General features: G+C 42.4%; 2 protein-coding genes across 4 annotated transcripts; both read left to right on the top strand.

Annotated features, from left to right (window-relative positions):
- The first annotated feature begins 640 nt into the window (after positions 1–640).
- Positions 641–1,903, top strand: LOC136499197 (BTB/POZ and MATH domain-containing protein 1-like). The gene is made up of 2 exons (XM_066494898.1): positions 641–736; positions 885–1,903. Coding segments are annotated over exons 1-2 (1,011 nt in total). The 5' UTR covers positions 641–734; the 3' UTR covers positions 1,894–1,903.
- Positions 1,904–16,898: 14,995 nt separating this feature from the next.
- Positions 16,899–24,216, top strand: LOC136501340 (large ribosomal subunit protein eL20z-like). 3 transcript variants are annotated; one of them, XM_066496850.1, is made up of 5 exons: positions 16,899–17,312; positions 17,412–17,532; positions 21,649–21,763; positions 23,466–23,752; positions 23,879–24,216. In XM_066496850.1, the coding sequence occupies exons 1-4, from the start codon at positions 17,099–17,101 to the stop codon at positions 23,523–23,525; spliced, it is 510 nt and encodes a 169-aa protein (XP_066352947.1). In that variant the 5' UTR covers positions 16,899–17,098; the 3' UTR covers positions 23,526–23,752; positions 23,879–24,216. The 3 variants fall into 3 exon arrangements, with proteins under 3 accessions (XP_066352947.1, XP_066352945.1, XP_066352946.1); XM_066496848.1 differs by having other exon boundaries at positions 16,899–17,315; positions 23,879–24,213; XM_066496849.1 differs by lacking the exon at positions 23,879–24,216 and having other exon boundaries at positions 16,899–17,315; positions 23,466–23,795.
- Positions 24,217–25,029: the final 813 nt, after the last annotated feature.

Genomic DNA, 25,029 nt, shown 5'->3' with positions numbered 1-25,029 from the left:
AACTGGCGGAGAAAAGTTGTATCACCGATGGGTGGCCGTTGGATCATGCGGTGATGTTGGGGTTTCTTTTTGTTGCCATATTATACGTTGAGCCGGCTGTGATACCTGTTATGGCCGTCGGCCCTAAAAATATTTAGTGGAACCGACAGTGCACATTCTTCATGACTATTGAGTAATGTCCCAATTTCCATCACCCTCATCGCCATTACTTCCGTCAGAGAAGCCGAAGAGGTCACCTAGTGCTCTACATATTCTTCCTTGTTCACCACCTTCATCATCCAACTTCAAGTCTCCATTGCCATCTCGTGTCACACACAGTTGCAGTCTCACGTCACGTACCTTAAAGAAGTAATCTCTTAGGCCTTATCCTTAGCAAAGAAGGCAACCATGGGCCTATCCTCTTTGATGGGCCTATGTTTGGGCCACGAGCCCACGAGTCTCACCGCAGCACTCGAGCGGGCGGTTTACGTCACTAGGCCGCGGCGCCACGGCGGCATGCCCATCGCTATCCGCCGTCCCCACAGCCCCAAACCGTGAAGCGGGCTGCGGAGGCTCGTCGGAGGCGACGATCGGCGGGCGGCGGCCGGCGGCAGCAAGAGGTTTGTCGGAGACAAGGCGTACGCCGCTCCTTTGCTTGGGAGTCTTAAGCTCACCGCGGCGGCGGCGGCGGCAGCTAGAGCAACCACCAAGCCCACAAACCCTACCCCACCACAAGTCCACAACCATTTGTTGGAATGTGAGTGAGTTTTTTCTTTTCAGCGTTTTTCTCTGACAGCAATTCAGCCACAACAGTGTTTTTCAGCCAGTTTGGCCAAGGACCAGCCAACAGGCCTAAGGGTTTTGTTGCTTGTGAATCGGTGTTATTTACACGGGTATTCTTCTAGGAAGCACCGAAGCAGTAGGATGTTGGGCTCTGGTTTTCTCGAGTTCAAGCTTGACTACGCGCAAATCCATCACATTGGCATTGGGGACGTCGTGAGCTCTGAGAACTTCTCCGCCGGGGGTTACCTGTGGAGGATTAACTGCTACCCTCGTGGGAACGAGATATATGGCGATGGCGAGCACTTATCTATCTACCTGCAGCTGGTGACCAAATCCAAGAATGTCAAGGCCATCTTTGATGCTTCCCTAGTGGGCAGAGATGGCACGCTGTCTTCTTCAGATGTGATCAGGTCCGTGGAGGTTTACAGTCCCAAGGACGGCACCGAGAAGGGGTGGGATCTCTTCGTGAAGCGAAGTGATCTTGAATCATCCTATGTGATAAATGGCACGGTCACAATTTTGTGCGGGGTCATAGTTATGCCTGACATTGACAACACCTTGCCTGTGCCACCACAGCCCGACTTAGCAAGCCATCTGGGCCACCTACTGGATTCCGCTTTGGGGACAGATGTGTCGTTTGTTGTGGGTGGTGAGGTGTTCCCTGCTCACCGTGCGGTGCTCGCAGCCCGATCACCGGTCTTCCGCGCTGAACTCTTTGGCCCGATGGCAGACGCCACAATGCCATCCATCACGCTGCACGACATCGAGCCCGCGGCATTCAGAGTTATGCTCCAGTTCATGTACACGGATGCCTTGCCTGCAGATGATGAGCTTGGAGACCCTCTCGTTGAGATGATGATACATTTGCTTGCCGCAGCTGACCGATATGCGCTGGACCGTCTCGAGGTTATATGTGAACTCAAGCTATGTAAAAATGTTTCGGCGGAAACGGTTGCTTCTGTTTTAGCTTGCGCCGAGACGTACAGCTGTCTAAAGTTGAAGACAAAGTGCATGGACTTGTTTGCTGTGAAGGAAAATTTCAAGAAGGCAGTGGTCACAGATGGTTTTATCATGCTGTTGCAGAAATTCCCAACGCTTGCTGGTGAGCTGGCGAGGAGGGTGGCGTTATAGAATGCTTAAATCTCCAGAGATGTATAGTTCAGAAGTTCGACTATATATTTACCTTATTGTTTTGGAATGACAGTGAGCATTATCTCGTATCCTTTAATTTGGAGCATATTAGAATATGAAAGTGCTTGATGAACTCTGAGCCTGCTCTTTCGGCTATACTTCTTGTATTACTGCGTGAAGTTGCTGCCTACTGATATATGCTGTCTTATGAAGTTTCAATCAAGTTACATAGGCAGATGTGCAGTTTGGATGAAGTTGATGCCAAGTGATATATGCAGTGCTCAATTAAGCTGTTGACAAAGTACCAAGTGCTGCTGCTGAACGAGGTGAGGTGAGTGATAAGGCAGTGCTCAATGAGCCTATTTTGTTCCTTAGGGGTTTCTTTTAGCTCTTGGGCTTGTCCTGTCCTGAACCTGGTTTGTGCTGTACAGCTTTCAAGATGTACATTTCCTTGCTAGGCTGACATGTGTCTAAGTATATGTGGTCCTAGTTAATCTGAGTACTTCCTCCGTTTTTTTAATATATGACGTTTGGAAGAAGCCGACTAACGGGTGATGTGTTTTTCCTCGTGGTGAAGTGCTGTTTGAAAGGTTGCTAGTGGCTTTCTGGCTTACCTCTTGAATCTTGATCCCACCAAAACATTGTCTTTCCTTCCAGCTTTTGTAGATTAGTGCAATCTACTGCAGTTTCTAGCATCAGAATTGGGTTCTGATAGGCGTCTTTGATTTGTTAAGTTTTATTAGCTGTTCAAATCGATTGCAATGGCACTTTGTTGCCTTGATGTTCTTGTTACTGCTTGCTCCTTTGGTATGTGGATTTTAAGCATGGAATCAGTTTGCAGAACTTTGACATTTATTGTTTAATTTTCAGAAGCAAGGATAACTGATAACAGGAAAGTGCAGTGCAGGAGCAGCTGCTAGCAGAGCTGGCATCAATTCTGAAACTAACTAACAATAAAGCAACAGCATCTGTCCAGTGTCGTGCGCGTGTTCCCGCAGTTCGGGAAAAGGTTGCCGTAGCCCTTGGAGATGCACATGGCGCGGCACGAATTGATAGTGCACCCCGGCAGATGCTGGCAAACTGCACAAATTCCATGAAATTAAATAAATACTCGATGGTATGATCGTGGCCATGTCTAAAAGACTAAATAAAACTATAAAATGATATATGTATTATGACATAACAAGAGTGCGCATATATAGTACGTACAGCCATTGCCATTTTTTGCTTGCGCACAGGGGGCTGTGAAGACCATGGGCATGACCACGATGGCAGCCGGTATTTAGAAGTGCTTTTATAGAGGGTGCACACAAAATACTCTGTGATCATGCTTTTATAGAGGGTGGTGAGCTAAGAAAACATGGCAGATAATTAATTTCTGCTTGTTCAATTTTGTGTGCTGAATACCAGACTACAAACCCCATATTTAGAAGTGCTTTATTATTATATCAATTTTTGAAGACTATTAATTAACTCTTGTTACGTTAAACCTTATATTTAGCAAACATTTAGTATTTGCTGCCTTGTAACAGGACTTGTGTAGTGGTTGGGTTCTTTTTTAGACACCATCCATTTAGGGGGTTTTCCATCATTTTTTGTTGCAATATATATAATAATAAATATTTTTTTTGAGGTTAATATAATAATAAATAAATAAAATCGTGCTTTGATATGCTGCGTCGGACTGATCTTTAGCTGGACTATTCGAAAACCGAGTCCCAAGAGTGGCCCGTATTAACCGTGGGGAGTCCAGCAGACAAATTTCGTTTCTGACATTTGAGGCCGGCAATCCAACATGGCCCATGGATCCAAGAGAACATCAGGATGTGTGCATCATGGGGCAATTTGGACTCACCTCAGTGTCAGTCCTTGGGCTTAGCGGCATGGAACGTGAAACATGATCACTTTGATGTGGGCTCGCTCAACACAGATCGTCTGTGTCTCCGAGTCTGCCATCCCTTGACACGCGTGCCCGCCACCCTCCGTCGTACCTTCATAGCTCCCCAGCTCCAGCTACCCGGCCCTTTCATGGCAAGCTCTGCTCGCGCGCCCTCTCATCGCTCGCCCCTCCCCGTCTCACTCCGAGCCAAGCAAAACTAGTTTCCCTCGTCGTCCTCCCTCTCCAGTCTCCACACATGCCCTCGGTTTAGATCGAACGAGATGATTCGGAGCTCCGACGAGTCCATGCTACGGGACAATGGCGGCACTATCAGCGATCGTCATGCGCCAAGCCAGCAAGCAAGCCCGGCTAGCCCCACAACCTACTTTCCCTCGAAAAAAGTCCACATTACCTCCATCAACTTGTGTGAAAGTCTGTTTTTCTTCCTGAACTCTAAAATCGGGTAAACCACCTCCTGAACTTTTAAAACCATTCGTTCTACCTCCTGACCGGTTATAAGCGGTTTTCAAAGATGATTTTATCTTTATCTTTTTTATTTATTTCGGCTGAATCTTTGAAAAAAATCATAGTAAATAACAGAAAATCATAAATGAATAATCCAAATTTGTTGGACTCCATGTGAGTAGATCTACACAGTGAACATATAATATTGTATGCTTTAGTAAATCAGCTTCAGATCTATGTTTTTCTATATTTAATTTATAGCTGCAGTTTCTATGATCCAATTGTGGTGAAGATTTTATGGTGCGCTAATTATTGTATGCTTGAACTGTAGTAAAAATTTTATACTCATTAGATCATGTATAACTTAGTTATAGATTTATAAAATTCAATGAGTATGAAATTTTTACTACAGTTCAAGCATACAATAATTAGCTCACCATAAAAATTTTACCAAAATTAGACCATAGAAACTGCAGCTATGAATTAATTATAGAAAAGCACAGATCTAAAGCTACAGCAAAATTTTTTTGAACTAAACTGAAAGGACCGAGAATGCCGCCTAGAGGGGGGTTGAATAGGCATTTCTAAAGATTCAACCCTTCAAAATGCAGAAACAATTAATGTTTGAGTTTTCAACCAAATCAGAGAAATAAACCTCTCACGAGTTAGCCTATAGAGAAAACAAGGTATATGAAATATATCAAGGAGCTGCAACCCTCCAACTCAAAGTTAGAGCAGTGAATAAATAAAAATAGCACAAGCTCCAAATACCGGACACGTCTGGTATTCATGGGCTTGCCGGATCAGCCCTCGGTTTGCTCTGATCGACTTCTCTTTTCAAACTAAGTTACTGGCATCTACTAGAGATCTGTCAACAAGCTCAAGCAACACAAGTAGATCACCAAAGCCAAATGAAAAGAGAAATCGAGACATGATATTTGTTTTATCGAAGTTTGAACTCCGTTGAGTCATACTCTTCATTGAGAGGGCTACGAGCGACCCAGCGAAGGTCAGCTCTAGAGGACCATGAAGGCCACTCTAGTCGAAATCTTTTTCAACTCATTTTCCTCCTTCCAATAGTTGATCCCTTCCCTTGTGGCGGTGGAATCGAATCGTTACAAACTTTCTAAGACACACAACAATCTCTTGGGTGCTCTTCGGCAACACCTAGCCATCTAGGAACGAAGAGTCCAAGAATAACAAATGCAAATCACGAGATCGACAAATATGCACAAGTGCTCAAGGATGGCTTGCTCTCAATTTTGAATCTCACTCAACCCACAAAATGAATTTTACAAATTTGATCAATCACTCACTAAAAGAGGGTAGGAGAGTGTTCTCAAGGCTCAAAAACATATAAGAATATTAGTAGGATCAGCAGCCTCCAAAGGTGGAGGCTAAGGGGTATTTATTGCCCCTTAAAAAACTAGCCGTTATAGAGCCATTAGGGAATACTGGACACCGCTCCAACGGTCACTAAGTCAGTGTCGCTGCGAGGCATCGGAACTCCCGACGATTGTTGGGACTTTCGACTCCCGGAACTCCCGACATTTGTCGGAACTCCCGACGAGCGAAACTCCAGAGAGCAGAGAGGTTGTTGTAGCTGACCCAATACTGGACACGTCAGGTATTATACCAGACACGTCCAGTATTTCTAGCACAGCTAGGTCAAGTTAGTTCCAAGCAATCTCTCTTTCTCTAACCTATACCGGACGTGTCCGGTATTTCCAATACAGCTAGGTCAAGTTAGTTCTAGGCAATCTCTCTTACTCTAACCTCATAAGGGTTAGCTTGAGCACTTATGAATAATCATCTATCAACATGATGCATTTCTCTTAATAGTATGTCATACCTATTTACTCAAGGTTAAATGAAAATGAAATATGAGATGCTTGAGTTGATTTGCTTCGAACCGAATGCCATAACTTTCAATTTTCGCCAAGTGAGGGTGTCAACATGTCGACTTTGATTTTCTCTTTAAGCATAACCATCTTGAGCATGTGACTTGGTTGCATTTAATAAATATGAGTTAACTCCAAATGTGTCAAGTCACTTCCAACACTTTATCTAAGATTTGATGCTCCACTTCAATATGACCATCATGGTTTGATTAATACCTCGACTAAATACAAGTACTTCTTTCTTTACCCTAGCTAGGTTTCTCGGTCGTCAAGCCGTCGCTTGCCCTTCACCCTTACTTAGTACCTCAAAGCTTTTCCTTGCTATCTTCACCATCTCAAGCCATCAAGTCACACCTTGTGTTGAATCATCCATTAAGCTCAATTATAATTGTCTTTCAATGTAACAAGCTTTAGCAAGTGAGACCATTCCATATGCAATCATTTATGTCTCATTTAATTAGTTCTCAACGTGCTTGCTTTTATGTGAATCATGGAAATCCCACAATAAATAAGCATTATATTAATTACATTTGCATTGTTGTCTTATGCTTCAACTATATTGTTTATATAACAATACATTATTTTGGTTTTCATCAAGTACCTATGAGATATTCAACTTCTTATCCAACACTTAGCAAATAGGTTAGACATTTAATCATGTTGTCATTCAATCATCCAAAACTCACTAAAGGGCTAGATGCACTTTCATAAACATTACCATATTATATGTTCATTGTGTAGATCTACTCATGTGGAGTCCAACAAAATTGGATTTTTTATTTTATAATTTTTATGTGATTTACTATGATTTTTCAAAGATTCAACCAAAATAAATAAATAAAAAGGATAAAACCGTCTTTGAAAACCGCTTATAACCGGTAGAGAGGTAAAACGAATGGTTTAAAAAGTTCATAGAGGTGGTTTACCCAATTTTAGAGTTTAGAGAGGAAAAACAAAGTTTCGCAAAAGTTGAAGGAGGTAATGTAGACTTTTTCTTTCCCCTTCAACCCAAACCTCCACAGGCCACATCAGGCCATCTACATTCGGCCTAATATATGACCACCTTAAGCCTAGTTCAGGCTTGAATAGGTTAGAGTGATTGAATTGTGGAAAAAGCCCATTTAACCTCCCTTAATTACAGAACCTAATTTTTAGACTCCCTCATCTTTTGAAATTGTTTTATTTACCTCCTTTGATGGCTTTGAAAGCGGTTTCAACTGACATAGAGTCACATCAGTTGTCCTACATGACGCCACGTCAGCCACGATAGAGATAAATCGAGCGTTCACCGTAATAAAGGGAGGTCAATTAAACTTTAAAAAATTGTAGACATATATATGAAAAAAATACCCAAACATTATTTTTCTAAAATAGGTCTACATTTAGAAATACTATATCTGACATGCCCTTAGAAAATTGTTTCAACTTAGGAAAATATGGAACATATATATACATATATATATATATATATATATATATATATTCTAAAATCATGATCTACACTTTTGTTCCTTGCTTAGATTTTTTTTTTCAAATTTTACATGTTCTCCTAAAATCTTAAACAGGGCCAAATATGAAATAGAGGATGCAAACCGCCACAAATCCTTGCAAAACAAAGGGTGAATCACCGTGCGACCTACTATGCAAACTACAAACAATGTGTCCTCGACAAGTCGACAACAATGTGTTGCTTAACCATTGAGACATGGACGAAAAAATTCCAAATAAAAGTACATTAACAACATGTATCATGTGGTTTAACTTTGTATCAACACTTTCTTCTCTAAGGGATGTCATGGCGATGACGTATGCAGACTCACAGGACCATCCGCAGGCAACCGATGTGCGGCTTCTTAGATTCCCGAACCAACAATACATAGAATCCGTAACTAAAATGGTTGTGTGGCCTTAATTTGTGTCAACAGAATGGTTGATGGCTATTTTGGAGAGAAAAAAGTCTTCAAATACATAGAACCTAAATCCAAGGATCCAAATGGATAAGTATTTTTATTATCAAGTATTCTGATTTTAAAATCCAAATTATATAGTTTAAATTTTGGTATTAGATTAAAAAAATTTTGACCAGCCCTGGAATTACTAAAATTCGCAAAATTCGGTCAAAATTTTGCTGAAAATTTTTTTAGTGGCTTAAACATGAAGTTTGACGTTTCTAAAATTTTTGGATATAAACAAAACATTAGCATGAGACTGCACATCTATTGAGTAGAAGAATATGCAACATAAACAATAGAAAGTTTGAGTTCAGTGTTATATAGCACATGTAGTGTAATATGAGATTTTGGATTCTTATTTTGGCCACTTCTGAAATTATAGAATTTCGTGAAATTTTGAAAAATGGTGTCGGGCCAACTCTTATAATTAGCTGGGATTTATTTTGCAGAAATTAATACAGCCAAGATTTGACCCTTGCCCACAGCCCCACACAACATTTGTACCTAGTTACCCGGTGGACATGGACAAATGGATTTAGGCAAGCATAGGTACACCCACACCCTCCCTGTTGGACTAAGTTTGTAGTCATATGAAGAAAATTTGTATATGAAAATTGTAGCTCCTGAATCCTAATGAGATCCACAGGTCATTACACATGGCAGAAAAATAGGCTCATCTATGAAGAAACACCTCTCAAGTAAGCGAAACCATTATAGATGCGTGAGAAGTTTCAAACGATGTAAAGGCTGATGAACATCACCTACTTACACGTTCCAAACCAAATAATATAGTAATAGTTATTGATGTTTCTAGTTTTAAAATTTGAGCAAATCTTATCCGAAGTGACAAGTATTTGTGACCAGATCAGGAGTTTGTAAACGAGATCATCTTTAGGCATCACACTTCGTTTGTTAATTAATTTTTTTTTAGTGGTAGGCGACGTTCCCGTCGACAGCGGAGTACATGTGATGACTTTGTCAACCTCGAGGATTTGCCGATCCAGTCTTCGAAGATACTCATAGAGGTAGGGTTTGCGTACGTACAACTACTACAAAAAAAAGGTTTGTAGCAACGGCTCAATTTTTTTGTAGGGGTGGCTAGGGATGGAGCCACCCCTACAGTGGACGTGCTCGGGACCCACGAGACCAACCGCCCCTACAAATGGCGCAGTAGGGGCGGCTGGTGATACCAGCCGTCCCTATAAATGGGTCAATTTGTAGGGGCAGCTCACTCACCTGCCGTTCCCGGTGTTGCAATTTATAGGGGCGGCTCAATCACTAGACGCCCCTACAAATGCCCCACGTATAAAAACCTGCAGCCCCTTCTTCCTCCTCGGGTCACTCACTTTAACCCGTGAAAAAAGGTAGGGAGGCCTTGGGCATCTCCAAAAAATTGTTCTAATAAGGGTGGGAGGTTTTGATCTCAAATTCTTTGATGGAGAGGTCGTAGAAGGTAAGAAAATGTTATTCCACACTTTTTTGAAGTTTTAATGGTTGGTTAGTGAGTAATTAGAGTTTTGCTTTTCTCTCTATTCTATGGTGCTTGAGCTACTTATGAAGCAAATTAGACCCAAGTTTTGAATGTACTAGGGTAAATTAGGTAGGAGAACAAGATCATACCCTTATTTAGTCCATATTTCTTGATTTTAGTGAACAATTAGTTAGTTTTATGGATATTTCATGTGCATGTAGATCTAGATCTAGATCTAGGGTTTGGTTTTTTTTATTAATTTTGTTTTTGTAAATTTATGTTTGATGAAATTGGACTAGGGTTTGTATGACAGATATTAGGTAAAATATTAATTGTTGCTAATTATTGTCTTTGAAATTGTTTATTGTAATCAACGAATATGTATTTTAATTATTTATGGATAAATAGGCCATTAATTAATTTTCCTCTACCATGGTATGTTTGTATGCTTCATATAATTATATTTGATTTATATTCATATATATCTGAAGTATATACAATTATTCTCAAGTAATTATTAATTTGATTTATTTTTATATATATCTGAGTAAGTAGTCCTTTAATGTTTGTTTTGTTGTTATTGTAAAAGATGGAGTGCATGAACTCTTAGATGTATGGTTCGTTAAGGTTCAAGGTAGGTTTCGTGAAGACGTGGATAAATTTATTGAAGCCACAAAGAAGCATACAACGACGTTGAGAGAGAATAAGAATACAATTATTTGTCCCTATAAAGATTGCAAGAACTGTATGGCATGAATAGATGTGACTATTATTAGATCACATTTGATTATGCAAGGATTTGTTGAGGACTACACAGTATGTGAAAGGACCTAGGATGCCGCCTAGAGAGGGGGTGAATAGACGTTTCTGAAAATTAACACCTTTTAAATGCGGAAATGATTAGTAACGGGAGTTTCCAAAATGGAAACTTCAAATAAAGAGTAATACGACTCCTCACAAGTTAGACACAGAGTATACAACATATACAGAATATATATAGAAGCTACAACCCTGCAACACAAAGTTAAACACATAGAACAAATATATTATGCACAGACAGGAAATACCGGACGTGTCCGGTATGTATATCAAACGTGTCCGGTATGCATGGTTTCTACAGAGCAGCCCCAAACTCACTCCTTTTGATTTCTATCTTTAAACCAAACTACAGGTATCTACTGGAGATGACAATATACACAGAGAACCTGCACAAGAGCTAAAGCAACACAAATATCGAATGAAATGCGAATCGAGACACGATATTTGTTTTACCGAAGTTCGGACTCGTTCGAGTCCTACTCTCCGTTGAGGGGGCTGCGGACGACCCAACGAAGTTCAGCCCTAGAGGGTACCATGAAGGTCACTCTAGCCGGAGTCTTTTCCAACTTCTTTTCCTCCTTCCACTAGTTGATTCCGAGGCGGCGAAATCGACCGTTACAAACTTTCCGAGGCACACCACAATCTCTCGGGTGCTCTCCGGCGACGCCTCTCCATCTTGGACCAAAGAGTCCAAGAGTAACAAATGCAAATCACAAAATAGACAATATGGACAAGTACTCAAGTGGTGGCTTGCTCTCTTTTTCAAATTCTCTCTTAACCCACAAATGGATTTTGCGATTTGGATCACACACTCACTAAGAGACGGTTTGAGAGAGTTGGCAAGGCTCAAAAACGTGTATTGCAACCAGCAGAATCAGCAACCTCCAAAGGTGGAGGCTTGGGGTATTTGTAGCCCCCTTGGAAAAACTATCCATTTTATAGCCGTTGCCATACCGGACAGACATGTCCGGTATAACTTACACTGCGCCAACGGTAACTGAGTTACAGTGGTGTTGTGAGGCGTCGGAACTCCCGATGAATGCTAGAACTTCCGACCGTCAGAACTCTCGACTCACGTCGGAACTCCCGACCCTCAGCATATTTGAAAACTACGATAACTGAGTTAAAATGTGTGAGGTGTCAAAACTCCTGACGCATGCTGGAACTCTCGACCATCGGAATTCCTGACTCACGTCGAAACTCTCGACCCTCAAGACATTTGAAAACTAGCTGTTGGCCTCTGCCGTCAGTATGACCAGGACAGTGAATACTCCAAGTCAGTTAGGCGTGAGACGTCGGAACTCCCGACCATTACCGGAACTCCCGACTTACGTCGGTACTCCCGATGAACTAACCCGAGAACAACAACTTTACCATTGCTAGGCAAATACCGGACACGTCCGGTATCAATACTGGACACGTCCGGTATTACCAGACTAGCAAAAATAGGTTAGCTCTTTTGTCTTTCAAACACTCAAAACTCATAGGTATTGGCTTGAGCACTTATGAAACATTATCTATCAACATGATGCATCCCTCTTAATAGTATGGTATTCCTATTAACTCAAATTTAAAGAGTATAACAAATTTAAACCTTTTGAGTTGATCTCTTTCAACCGAAGTCGTATATTCCAATCTTCATCAAGTGAGGGTGCCAACATGTTAACTTTTATCTTTTTCACTTGAGCAAAGCCATCTTGAGCACGTGACTTCATTCCATTCATCAAATATGAATAACTCCAAATGCATCAAGTCACTTCCAACACTTTGTCCAATATAGATTTGATCCTCCACATCAATATGACCATCATAGCTTAATTAGTACCTCAACTAAATGCAAGTACTTTCTTCTTCACTCTAGCTAGGTTCTTCGGCCACCAAGCCGTCGCTTGCCCTTCACCCTTGCTTAATACCTCGAAGCCTTTTCTTGCTATCTTCACCATCTCAAGCCATCAAGTCACATCTTGTGTTGAATCATCTATTCATTTGTATTGTTATCTTTTTCATTTTAATTTAGCAAGCTTCAAAAATGAGACCATTCTATATGCAATTTCTCATGTCTCATCAACTAATTTTTACCGGACTTGCTTTCACATAGTACATGGAAATTCCACAATAAATAAGTCTTTGCATGAATTTCATTTGCATTGTTGTCTTGTGCTTGAACTAGATTGTTTATACAACAACACATCATTTTGGCTTTCATTAAGTACCTATGAGATAACCTACCTGTCCACACTTAACAAACAGGTTAGACCTTTAATCACGTTGTCATCTAATCATTCAAAACCCACTAAAGGGCTAGATGCACTTTCAGTGTGGATTCATTATGGTGAAACGATTATTGTTAACGACGAGGATGATGAGGAATACGACGACAAAACCCTAGAATCCATGTTCCAATATTCAGCAGAGCTTGATGCATGAATGGATTCTGAGTTTGGCAATGAACAAGGTGGTGATGCTGGTGGTTGGGTTAGTAACGACGAAGGTGGTGCCAATAATGATAGCGGAGCACGTGTTGGGGATGAAGATAATCTAAAGGACATGATTCAAGCCTTTGGACCAGAGATTTTACTAAAGAGCCCTTGGATAGATGTGACTATCTAGTTCTATGATTAAATCCATACAACAAACACTGAATTTATATAGGCGTCGATGTCGGGAGGAGTATGACATGGGTCTTTGATTCAATAGATAGCGACTCGGTGACATACAAAGACTTCATATTGATTCTCAAGATGTATATATATCGACAATTCTCATTAGCTTATATGTTTATATGCATACTTGTAACGTTCACTTTTGAATACTAACAAGTTGTATTTGCTAAAATAATTCAAACAGGGCATTTAGGTTCTATGTCAATTAACATTACGGAAGGCATGATCCAATAGAAAAGGAAAGACTGGCTATAAAAACACTATGCGTGGTAAGTGTAACTTACTTTAGTACTCTATTACATGGTTGTCAAAAGCATTACTTAACATTTTCATATGCAAAACGCACAGTGCCCTAAGCAGAAGCTTGGGAGTGTACATTATGGATACTATGTATGTTCTATGATGAGTAACACCGGTGCGTACAGGAGACACCCCTTAAGGGTAAGTTTGAACCTCTTCACCTGTAGTATAAAAACTTCGCACATGATATGAAATACTAAACCGAAACTTGTTCTCTTGTAGTGGAAAGAATAGAAAGAAATGAAAAGAGACCCATACAAGGATGACCAACTCTTAGAGCTCGTTGGCGACCTTTGCAACTTTATATTGGACCAGATTGTACACGTCAAAGGCACCTACCATGACCGAGATTCTGACTTATGTAGAAATCCTCTTTACCAACACCTTCGTGAGACTGAAAGGCTAGCTCTAGGCTGTTGATAACAATGTGTATGGAATTTGACATTGGTCTTACCTTGTGGGACGGTTTGGCCTGTGGAACGAATTAGACTTGTGAATTATATCTATTTAATGATGGATTGTATATATTCTTGTGAATTGGACTTGTAATGGTAGTTTATATAATGCTCTTGTGCTTGTGGTCAGATTTAAATTATATATGTTCTGGTCAGATTTGAATTATATATGTATATATATATATATATGTTCAGGTCGAATTTGAATTATAAAGTTGATTTTTGACGAAAAATATACTGTAGGGGCAGTTCTCGACTGAATCACCCCTATAAATAAGTATTATAAGGGCGGTTGGTACTACGGTCGCCCCTATAAATCGATTTTGTAGATGCGGCTGATGTTCCATACAAATCGATTTGTAGGGACAGTCTGAGAACCCGCCCCTACAAATACATGATTTGTAGAGACGGTATGGTAGGGGCGGCTGGCCGAGCCGCCTCTACGAACCATCGCCAGCCGTCCCTACAAATACTTATTGTAGTAGTGTTCGTTCATTGGGATGAGTGTGTCTGTGTTGTGAGTTCGTATTGTACTATGTAATTCGCAAAAAAAGCAGTGCAAGAGGATAACTGATAACACTATAGCAGGAAATCAACAGCATGTTCGTTTCGTCGTAAACGATCGTGAATTATTTACTGCTGGCTGGTTTAGCTGGTTTGGTGTGAGAGAAAAATATTATTCCAGCTTATAATCCACGATCGTATAAGCCCAGCTGAACAGGCTGCAAGTGCAGAACCAGGTAGCAGATCTGGCAACTCTGAAACTAGCTAATCAAGCTAACTTTGTGGCAGAAGTGTTATAGCAGCAGCACTTGTCCAATGCCGTGCCCGTGCCCGTCTTCCCGCAGTCGACGACAGTGTTGGCGGAGCCCTTGGATTTGCACTTGCGCGGCACGATTTGATTGTGCACCCCGGCAGATGCTCGCACACTGCACAAATGTCCGTGAAATTAAACACTCGATCGATGATATGATCGTCGTGTCCATGTCTAAATAAAAGACTAAACAAAAGGATATATATTATGTTTATAGAAACATAATGAACGTGCGCATATATAGTACGTACCGCCATTTTTTGCTTGCGCACAGGGGGCTGTGAAGACCATGGCCATGATCATGGCAGCCAAGAACATAACCCTAGTTTCAGTACGCCTGAGAAGCGCCATGAGATGCTGATCGAGGTATGTGTAGAGTAGTTTTCAAGATCTTGCTATGTGTGTTTGGGTGTGTGGAGTTGAAATGCCATGCTCTGTGCCCATGCTTTTATAGAGGCAGGTGAGCTAAGAAAACATGGCAGAGAATTAATTGCTGCTTGCTCAATTTTGCACATCATCAGTTTAAGTATACCAGACCATATTTAGAAGTGATTTACCAATTTTTAATGGCGGTAATTAAGTCCAGTTACGTTAAAACTTATCTTTGGCAAGACATTTTTTTTGCTGCCTTGTAACAAGACTTCGTATAGCGATTGGATTTTTTTAGACATCTTTTATAGGATATATTTTTCATCCTTTTTTGTTGCAACATACTAAAAGAAAATTGTTCTTTGATTTTTTTTATTTTTATTTTAAGGTACAATATTTTTTTCAAGCATGAAATTATTATTTTATATATGTTTTCTTAGGGCTAAGAACTAAAACAAAATTCGTTTTAGGGCCAAATAAGCAAGTTCAATTGAAAAAGGGCTAAGAAACTAAGCATAACTTTTTGTGAAATTTTACGGTGCTTGGAAATAATAAGAGCCATCCATCCATCTGGATCGAAGGGTTACGAAGAAAGAACTTAAGTTGTGTACCAGAACTAAATTTTGTGGGCTTGGAACCATTGAAAAAAATAATAGCATAGGGCCGGTATATTGGTCATTTGCATCCCTTTAGTTTCTTTTCTGATCCTATCATTCTCGACCTTTCGTTCCCACCTAATCTCAGACGGCTGTCCATTACCGCCGGCTACCTCCTCGTCTGAGAAGCCCCAATGGTCTCAGGCCAATGCAGAGGGCTCCATAATGTTCATCTCAGCGTCCAGTCGGTGCTCGCGAGTCTCCGTCCACCCTATTCCTGGCCTCCGCGTATGCAAGTATCCGGCTACTGGCCGGGCGGTCGACCGTCGACCAAGAGCAGCAGCATCCAGTAGATATTGCCGATCGAACCTTTCCACCGTCTCGACATGACTACAGGCTATCAGGAATTGCGCGGTGGCCAAAAGACTGCAGCAAATCAAAATTGTTGTTGTCTGACACAAAATAGCACATACTTCTGACCGTGGAGTTTATCAAACTCCTGTATATGTATAGAAAGTGCAGAGGAAGCAAGATAACTCTTTTTTTCGAATGGAAGTAAGATAACTCTGAAGCTCACTTGTGGCAAAAACTAAAGCATAACCTGCCTGATCCACTCTGTGTGCGCGCGGTTGCGACCGCCGGCAGGTGCAGCGGTGCTTGGATGGCGCCGAGCCGCTGAATTTGGAGGGCCATGGCGAGACGTTGCTACTGAGTACTGACGGCATGAGAGGATGGGCAAGGACGCCCCTGCACCGAATAGAGCGATGATCATCTCGATCTGTCGCAGTACGGTTAGGTTCGCGAAAGACGACTGGATCAATTAAACTGCAGTGACTGAACTACCCATGCTTATACAAATTAATGTCTTTACGGCCCATGTGTTTTAGCGCTGAGGAACCTCAGGTTCCTCCCAAGCACTCTAATTTTTTTTTAATTCACAAAAAAAAAAGCACTCTAATTTTTTTTAGGGCCAAAGAACTATTTTCCGCTTTTCACTTTTTGAGAATTTATCGTGCTTTGATACGCTGCGCTGGGCTGACCCGTAGCTGGGCTATTCGACACCAAGGGAGGCCCGAATTAACCGTGGGGAGTCCAGCAGACAAATTTCGTTTCTGACATTTGAGGCCAGCAATCCAAGCCCATGGATCCAACACTGTGTGCATCAGGCAGCTATTTGGGGCGTGCTTGTTTGCAGGAAATGCACAAGCGTGGCTAGGCCTCGATGGGCCGGGGCAAGCTGGTGCTGCTGAACACGTAGCATTCATAATTAAAGCCTGGTTTGTTTGTTTGTTTCGCTTATAATCACCATGCACCAGTCTACTCTTGTCGCAGAAAAAGGAGAGCTCAACTCTCGATTCGGCTCATCCTTGCCGGTTCGCTGTGCCGCCGGTCCAGATTCCATTCCTCTTCCTCCAAACCCGGCGATCCCCCGTCGTCTCCACGAATCCACCGCGCGCAAACCTCCCCTCGAGATCCTACATCTCCGGTCTCCGCGCCTATCCGGCTTCCACCACTGAGGCGATGCAAGAGGCGAAGCACCCCACCACCACAAAGCTCCCGTCGCAGTCCCAAACCTCATCCCCATCCCCATCCCCATCCCCTTCCCCTTCGGCTCCCGCCGCGAACCCTCTCCGATACCATCACGGCTACGGTACCTTTCCCCAGCCGTTTCAGTCGTCGACGCCGCCCGTCGCAGGCGCCGCCGCCTACCATGACTACCATGCCTCTCCGATCGGTGGTTGCTCCCTGTCCCGGCGCCATTATCCTCGATTCTCGCCCTTCTGGTTTTGAGATATGACTCGATCGATGCTTCTGTGTCTTCGTTGGCGCTCAGGGCTCGGCGGCCAGGGCTTCGTCGCCTTCCCGTGCGCCGTGAAGCAGCAGGTCTTCGTGGAGGGCGTCCCCGTCCGAGAGCCGCCCCTACCGTTCTGCGGCGTCGGCGTCGGCTGGTTTCTGTGAGTGCTCTATGTACCAAGGAGACACGGATCGAGCTAATACTGTATGGCATGTTTGTTTTGTTTGGGGCAATTGACGTTTGGTTGGGGGTAACTGGAACAGAGGGAACGGGAGTTTGGAGTTAAGAGAAATTTTTTATTCGTTTCGTGGGAAGGAGAATTGGAGTTTGGAGTCCTAAGAGGGTCAAATGGTAATTGGGTGAGAATTGTGCTTTGAACTAGTTTCGTACCCGTGTGTTGCAAAGGGAAAAAATAATAACATGAAATTTTGAGTTTGAACGCCATACTTCTTGAGTGTGGTATTCATAACATTCCATTTTCTTAGCCAATCATCAATATTACAGTTCTCACGAAGCATGAACACTAAAAGTATAATTCAAATTTTGATGTGAATGAACATATATAAATATGGAGTCTTGATTAGTACAATGAAGTTATAGTGCAGATAATCATTGGTCTAAGATAATCACATAATTTGAGAACCGTTGCTGCCAAATAGCATCACAGTTCTGCCCCAAGCATTCTGTCGAACAACTGAAGTGCATCCTCCAACCTCCTATTCTGCTCAAGCCCATCAACTGCCCTCAGCCCCAAACCTCATCACTGGTTCTGCCTCATGCCAGCAACTCAGTTTTATGCAAATGTTCCTAGTCGCTGGTCCATCTGGCCAAACAGAGTAAATAGAAAAAGTAGGCATCAACATTAGCAAACTAAATAAATTCCTATAGATCCAATTTTACTTTGAATACTTGTTTATTTGCTTCAATGGCCGGAAGCTCCTAATACAGAAGAATATCATATTAATTAGTACTTGTAGAAAGGATTGGTAGAAAACAGAGAGAAAAGTCAGGCAGAGATGGAATGTTAATGGTCATCATACCAAAGGAGGAGGACGAAACTGCACACAAATGTCAGAAGGGGCAAAGGGCAGACCCAGTGCCGGAGGCTCCCACATGAGTAGGGTCTGGGGAAGGGGAAAACCGAGGCAAGCCTTCCCCCCGCAAAACCTGCGGAGAGGCTGCTTCGAACCCGCGACCTGGTGACTCAGTGAGACAGCTCTCACCACTGCACCAGGCCTGCCCTTCTACACAAACGTCAGAAGGACTTGGTAAAAACTGATCGGGCCTTGATGTCTCTGATGGTTACTCTAATCTATGCTAAAGGGAGTCATGAAGTACTTTTGAAGCTAGGCAATGTCATGTAGGATTTCAGTTGCTAAGATAATCAAATATCAATGTGTTAAGAGTCCTTTCAGGAAGAATAATTTATATAAGTAGCAAAAGATAATACTGAAATCCTCCTGCAAGGTTTAAAGTTAATTTTTTATTAAAAAAATATCATGAGCTTCCTCAAGATACACTCTTGCAGGAGGGAATATCTGAGAAGTATGTGACAGCGCCAGGATTGAACCCAATGCAAATCACTATGTCTAAAGGATGGTTAGACTTAAAACTTCCTACTTTCTGAGTCCCTTATTTTTTCTTGAGGAGCAACCATGTTTAAAATGTAACATGTAATGCAAACATGTTTGCCCCTTTGAATTCAACAAACATAAAGTTACTCACCCGAATAATCTTGCTTTCATCCAAGTCCCTTTGAATTTAAAAGAACTTGTAGCCTCTGCAGGAGAGAGAATTGAAATACATATAAATCATTGACGAATCAAGCTTTGTAGGTCGTGCCTGTGTGTTGCTACATGCAAACAAAAAAATAGAATTATGCCTCACTATATGGTATGAGAGGATGGTTCAACTTTGTGAGATGTAGATGTCAATTCTTCTCTCCTAGTTACTGATTTGCATGCTAATTTATTTCAGCCAATGACTAATGTGTGCTAATCTGAATGAAGATCTCTTTAGCATCAAATTAAATGTTGTCTTTAGATTCTAGCTAGTAGTAGATGCAAATTAAAATAGATGTGTAACATGTACTGAACTATACAATCCAAAGCTTCCTTCTTTTGCAAGAAGCAATTTTTAGGAAGGAAAAATGGTGTAGGAGGAAATCAAAATTTATATTACGCACTTGCAAGCACAAGCAGAGGTAGCTGCTCCTAATCACATAACTGGATAAAAAATTAGGTAACCCAATCCAAGTCCTGCACTATGCATGGACAATGACCTTGTGAACACAGACCCTAAGTCCTGCACCATATATGTCGGTCAGCATGATTCCACCTTTGGAGCTGTCATCTCTCTGTTGCTCCTGCGCGGTGCACGCCTGGACGTGCTTTGTGTCCCAGCAGCAAGGCTAGTGCTTCGCCTCCCAGCAACAACACATAGTGGATGGAGGTGCCAACAATCTCAATTGACACCACTGTTCGTAGGGAGGTCGTTGAGTACACCTCGTCAATTTTGACTGAAAAATTTGAAAAAAAAAAAAACACAAAGAGAAGGTGACACAAGGTTTGTTTAGAACTTTGCAAGCTAAAACTAAAAGTTTGAATGAGATACCAAATCTCTGTTATAGCAGAAACACCATGGTTCCCTCCCCTCTGCTTTTGGGTCATTGGGTGTTTGACACCACTGCAAAAGCTCATCACCATCCTCTCAGCCAGCTTCAGCATGCTCTTCCTTCCCTCCGTGCTAAGGCACCACTGCAACAAATGATTTTTCATAAGGATCTGAAATCTTTTAGGGATTCAATTGGATAGAGAAAATGGTACACGGCAATCCATGCCATAGACTGTATAGAGATTACCACCGATATCACTGTCGGAATGCTGCTGGCCATGACGACGCTGGCAAGGCGCTCGCACTAGCGATCCAGCATTCCATCGAACCAGTGTGCACCGAAGGCGAGCCCTGAGTTCACCCGTAGCGTAGATGTTGTGCACCAACCTGCTGTCCACATCGATGTGCTCCACCCAGCCCAATTGATATATGGAGACACAATACAAATCTCATTTTTAGATAATATAAAGTACAGATCGCATGATCAGTCTCTGAACCATCAGCTGCTGAGGATGTACAAAAATTGAAAAATTCAATCATGTACAAATTGCTGACCTTTGTGTAGCCACCATCTGATCCCACACCTCCTGAGCCTTGGCCACAACACCCTGGTACCAGCATGCATCAGGAAGAGTATTGTGCATGACCAAACTGGGCAACATCCCCCATCTAAGCATTTCGTCGAACAGCTCCCAGGAGCACCCAAACCTGCATGCCTGTGTGACCAAATTGGGCTCGTAGAAGCCTATAATAGTTGAGTTGTTGGTCCATGTGGCCCATGTGGCACATGAGGAGTTGTAGTTAGTGGGTTTAGTACCAGCTTATAATCATTGTGGTTCCAAACGTAGCACTTCCGAGTTAACCATTTTACATGAAGGGAGTAGAAAAGTGTAAGAGAGGTGTTACGTGTATGCAGGCCCGTTCCATGTGTGGAGCTGGGCCATATAAGCAGTTTTTGGACGTGAGGTGTTATATCATGTTTTACTTTTGTGGTGCTCGCCTGTCTAGGTGCAGCTGCCCGAGGACTCGGTGTATGGCAGTGGCGACCATTGTTTCTAGGCGTTGAATGGCCTGCGAGTTGCTGTCGACCTGTGCGTTGAGCGAGGATACGGAAGTCCGGATTGGTTTCATGTCCAACCTGATACTAAGATGTTGTGGCGTGGTTGGGGCACCGGTAGTAGCAGCAGCGCACCCCGACTACGTAGGTGGTACTCGTGGTCGGGATCGGGGCGAAGTTTTTCCCCTCTGTGCCCTATCTTAGAGGAAGGAGATATATGAGAAGGATATCATCTATTGCTTTACCTTTGTCTCATACAATTAAATGAACACCCCAAGGGCTGACAAACTGAGAGCTAATCTCTCCTAGAATTAAGGCCCACAGATTGGCCCTCACGGCATTTGGCGTGCTCGGCCACGCGTCCAACTCGTTCGGTGCGTTGGTGTGCTTGCGCCTACGGGAGTACTGCTGTCTGCCGACCCCACATGGCATAGTTGGTGTGATATTTTGTGGCATTACTAGCTTAGTTCTGTACGAATTTGTGCAAGTCTATCGTCTCTTGCAGTAAATCTGCTCATGTGCAACATTTATCCTTTATTTTTGCAAAAAAATTTCCAAAATACAATGTCTCCAGCATACAAACTTAGCTTCTGTATTCTATTGAAGGTTCTTATTGGGGTTCTTCTTGGCGGCAATCCCCTGGTATGCTGGCGCGTTCCTTCTATTCTTTGTTGCTTTGGACCACAGAGAGAAGCCTGGATTGATTGCATGCACCGTTGCTGTAAGTACCCCATTTGCTAAACTAAATAACAAAAAAGAGAGTTCTTACATGTTCTTCATGCTGAAGTGTTCTCTAGTCATTGTTGTATGTGTGATAAATGTGCTTATGCATTGATATAATTTTGTGCTCTTGCATCCTACAATTAAAATACACCACCTGTACTGTTGCTGGGTGTTAGCTGCCATTTTAGGTGCCCGTGCACTAGGTCAAGAGAGAAAAAAAAAATCAATGGGTATCTCTTGTCACTAGTGGGTTTGGATAAAATTGATAGTAGTCATCATAAGCATAACTGGGTATCTTCCTTGATGTGGAATTGTTTAATATCTGGGTGTTCCTGTTATGTTCCTAGTTGAATGCTTGGTATGACTCCAGTCTGCACTCTGCAGTACTATTAGGCTACATGTGTTTTATTATGTACCCCCTCTGTTCCAAATTGTAAGTCTGTTCTGGCTTTTATAGGTGCATAGCTTTTGCTATGTACCTAGATATAAATATTTCTAGTAGATACATAGGGAGTGATTGCCAAAAGCACCATAAGATTGTTTCGTTACCTGTTCATGCTCCTTGCCAGGCTTTACCTAGTGCAGGCGAGTCGGCTGTTTCTAGGAAGCCTGGTTTGTGCTAATGGTCAGAACTCAGAAGGATTTTGTCACCTCCCTCTCGTTGTGATGCCTGCAGCAGCTGTCACTAGTGGTGGCGGTGCCAAGGTGTTCTGCACCAAACCTCCACGAGGGCGCTACCCACACTGAGATCCCGGCTATGGAGGATGCACTCCAGCAGCTTGTTCGCTGAAGGTTATGCCTGCAGGTGCGCCCGCACCATGGGGATGAGATCCACACCATGGCTGTGTGGGTAACTCCACCAGCAGCACATCAATAGTGGCCGGGTTGAGCCAGTGCTGATGCGCCCTCTACCTCATTGGCGACCGCAGCCCGTGCACCCTGTGCATCGCAAGCTCACTAGGTAGTGGATGATGTGTGACTTGTGAGAGAAATTGGGAGGCAGATTACTAGCGGTGCTTGGTCCTTCGTTGGATTCGTAGACAAGAGCACCTTGGCTGGGTTCAGAGATGAGGATAGCAGGTCATGGAGAAAAATGAAGGAGAGACAAATAGCTTCGCAGATGCAAGCAATTGGAGAGGAGGAAGGCAGGCGGATGTCTTGGCGGACTCATACAGAGAAAGAGAGAGATCGTGAGATGTAAGCAATTGGAGAGGAGGCGGCCTCTTAGCACCAGTGAGTGATGGTGAAGGGAGACAACCAAGACGATGGAGGTAAGGTCACCATCACAAAGAAGAGGTGAATGTACCCAACAATCTTGGCCAAAAAGATCTAACAAATACAGGCTGAGCTAGTATATAACAACCAAACACAGATCCTGTTGCATTGACTTGGACAGGCTTAGGCTAAGCCTCGATTATTTTTCTAGCCAGGCTTATTAGAGAAACAAAACCAAATACACTCATATTAAAAGCTATGTATCTAGAAATGCTAGAACGACTTACAGTTTGGAGTTTGGAGTGGAGGGAGTGCTTAATTCCTTTTTTTTTTTTAAGTGGGTTTCAATGGAACATTCATAGCCTATGCCAAATCTGCACTAGGGCATGTCATGCTATTGACAACCTTTGATTCAAGAATTATATTACTTTCTTCTTATTTATGTTTTAATTGTTTGTAAAATTGTAACAGAGTTCTTTTTGCAGGGCATATTTGCACTAGTTGCATTCATTCTGAACGGTATCAGATTGCATCCTTTCTGGTGATCAATGCTTGCCAATCAAAATCCACATGACTAATGTTTTCAGCACCACATTCGATATGTTCATAGCTGTATTATTTTGCCCAAACGTGTGAAGAATAAAATATATGATGTTATGTGCGAAAAAGAATTTCCATGCTGTTTTTCGCCCGCAGGTTCATGCCCTGTGATCTGTGTAATCATGAATTGTACAGTTTGTCTGTACCGCAGCAGCTTAACAGCTTACCAGAGGTATAGTAAGCATATGCCTGTGCACTTTTACCCATCTTTCAAATTTTGCCTTACAATATTATCAATATCCTATACACACTAGTCAGCATTCCATCCGTTTTTCCTTGCATCCCTCTTGTTATATAGGTATTATCAAGCTGGAATTGGGGCTGGGGATACACATCGCAGTGAATTTTCAAATCCTGTGTAAGTGATCCATATTCAGGCCATGGCAACTGTCTACATCTCCCCATGTTGGGGCCTGGAGCTTTGCTACTCGTTATTCAAGTTGCTGACGTTAGCCGAGTTGCTCAAACTGGTTCGTTCAGAAAGATTGCAGAATCCACAATGTTATCCCTGAATTGAAATGAAACGGAAAAATACCAAATGTTTGCTATTTTAGCAAAAGAAAAACATGGAATGCAGTTGTGTTTTGTGGATGATGACGGGACTCTTGATTGGCCCTCATGGCACACATAAATTAACATACAATTCTTCGCATCGGATGAAATGTTAAACCCGTTTTTTTGCTTTCAAAATAACGGACTACGCAACACCATGGTTTCACTTCTGATTCAAGGAATGTGATTGTCCCAGTTCCAAGGTTGAGATTGAGACGATCCCTATTTTTTAGTTGGTTTGAGGGATAAAAGTGGATTGGATGAGCCCATCTCTCGTTTGAATAGAGGTATACATAAACGAGGCCAAACTTTTTTTCACATCCAAATAATTTAGATTTCTGATTTCTTACACATATCCAAAAACAACAATATATTATTAAACCTAACAAAGCCTAATCATTTCGGTTATTGCTTCTAGTTGCTGCTCTTCCCCCATCTACCTCTTCGTATGCTGTGTCATGTGTCGGCCATAACAAAATACAAGACAAATTACCATCAGCGCTTTAGTGGCACAAGACGTCAGTATCTCCTCAGCATGCTGAGGCAGGGGCAGCCGACGCCAACTTTGCCTCCAACGCGAAAGAGGGGGAACGGTCGTGCTTCCATTCTCCTTGCGGCGGGAGCGCCTACTCCTCCTTATGCAACATCTAGAATAGCATCACCCGTTAGAGTGTATCGTTAGATCTAGACCCAAACAGATCTGCTAACCGAAAAACACGGAAGCGTAACACCATAGGACAAGGGGCCCTTACATTTGCGTTTGATTATGTTTACTTTTGCTGGCTTTGCTTTGGCCTTATGGACCACTAGGAACAAGATGGCTATTGAGAAGAGATTTCCAAAAGCGCCGACTGATATTATCTATGTTGCCTTAACTCTGATGCAGAAATGGAGTAT

The sequence above is a fragment of the Miscanthus floridulus genome, chromosome 13, assembly GCF_019320115.1.
Source record: "Miscanthus floridulus cultivar M001 chromosome 13, ASM1932011v1, whole genome shotgun sequence".
NCBI lineage: Eukaryota > Viridiplantae > Streptophyta > Magnoliopsida > Poales > Poaceae > Miscanthus > Miscanthus floridulus.
This window is presented reverse-complemented; position numbering and strand designations above follow the sequence as displayed.

Excerpts from the sequence above, each read along its gene's own strand:
- LOC136501340 (XM_066496848.1), top strand. The coding sequence starts at position 17,099 with ATGCAAGAGGCGAAGCACCCCACCACCACAAAGCTCCCGTCGCAGTCC. Across the intron at positions 17,316-17,411 it reads CCATGCCTCTCCGATCGGTG|GGCTCGGCGGCCAGGGCTTC; the intron begins GTTGCTCCCTGT and ends GTTGGCGCTCAG. Across the intron at positions 21,764-23,465 it reads TGATTGCATGCACCGTTGCT|GGCATATTTGCACTAGTTGC; the intron begins GTAAGTACCCCA and ends TTCTTTTTGCAG.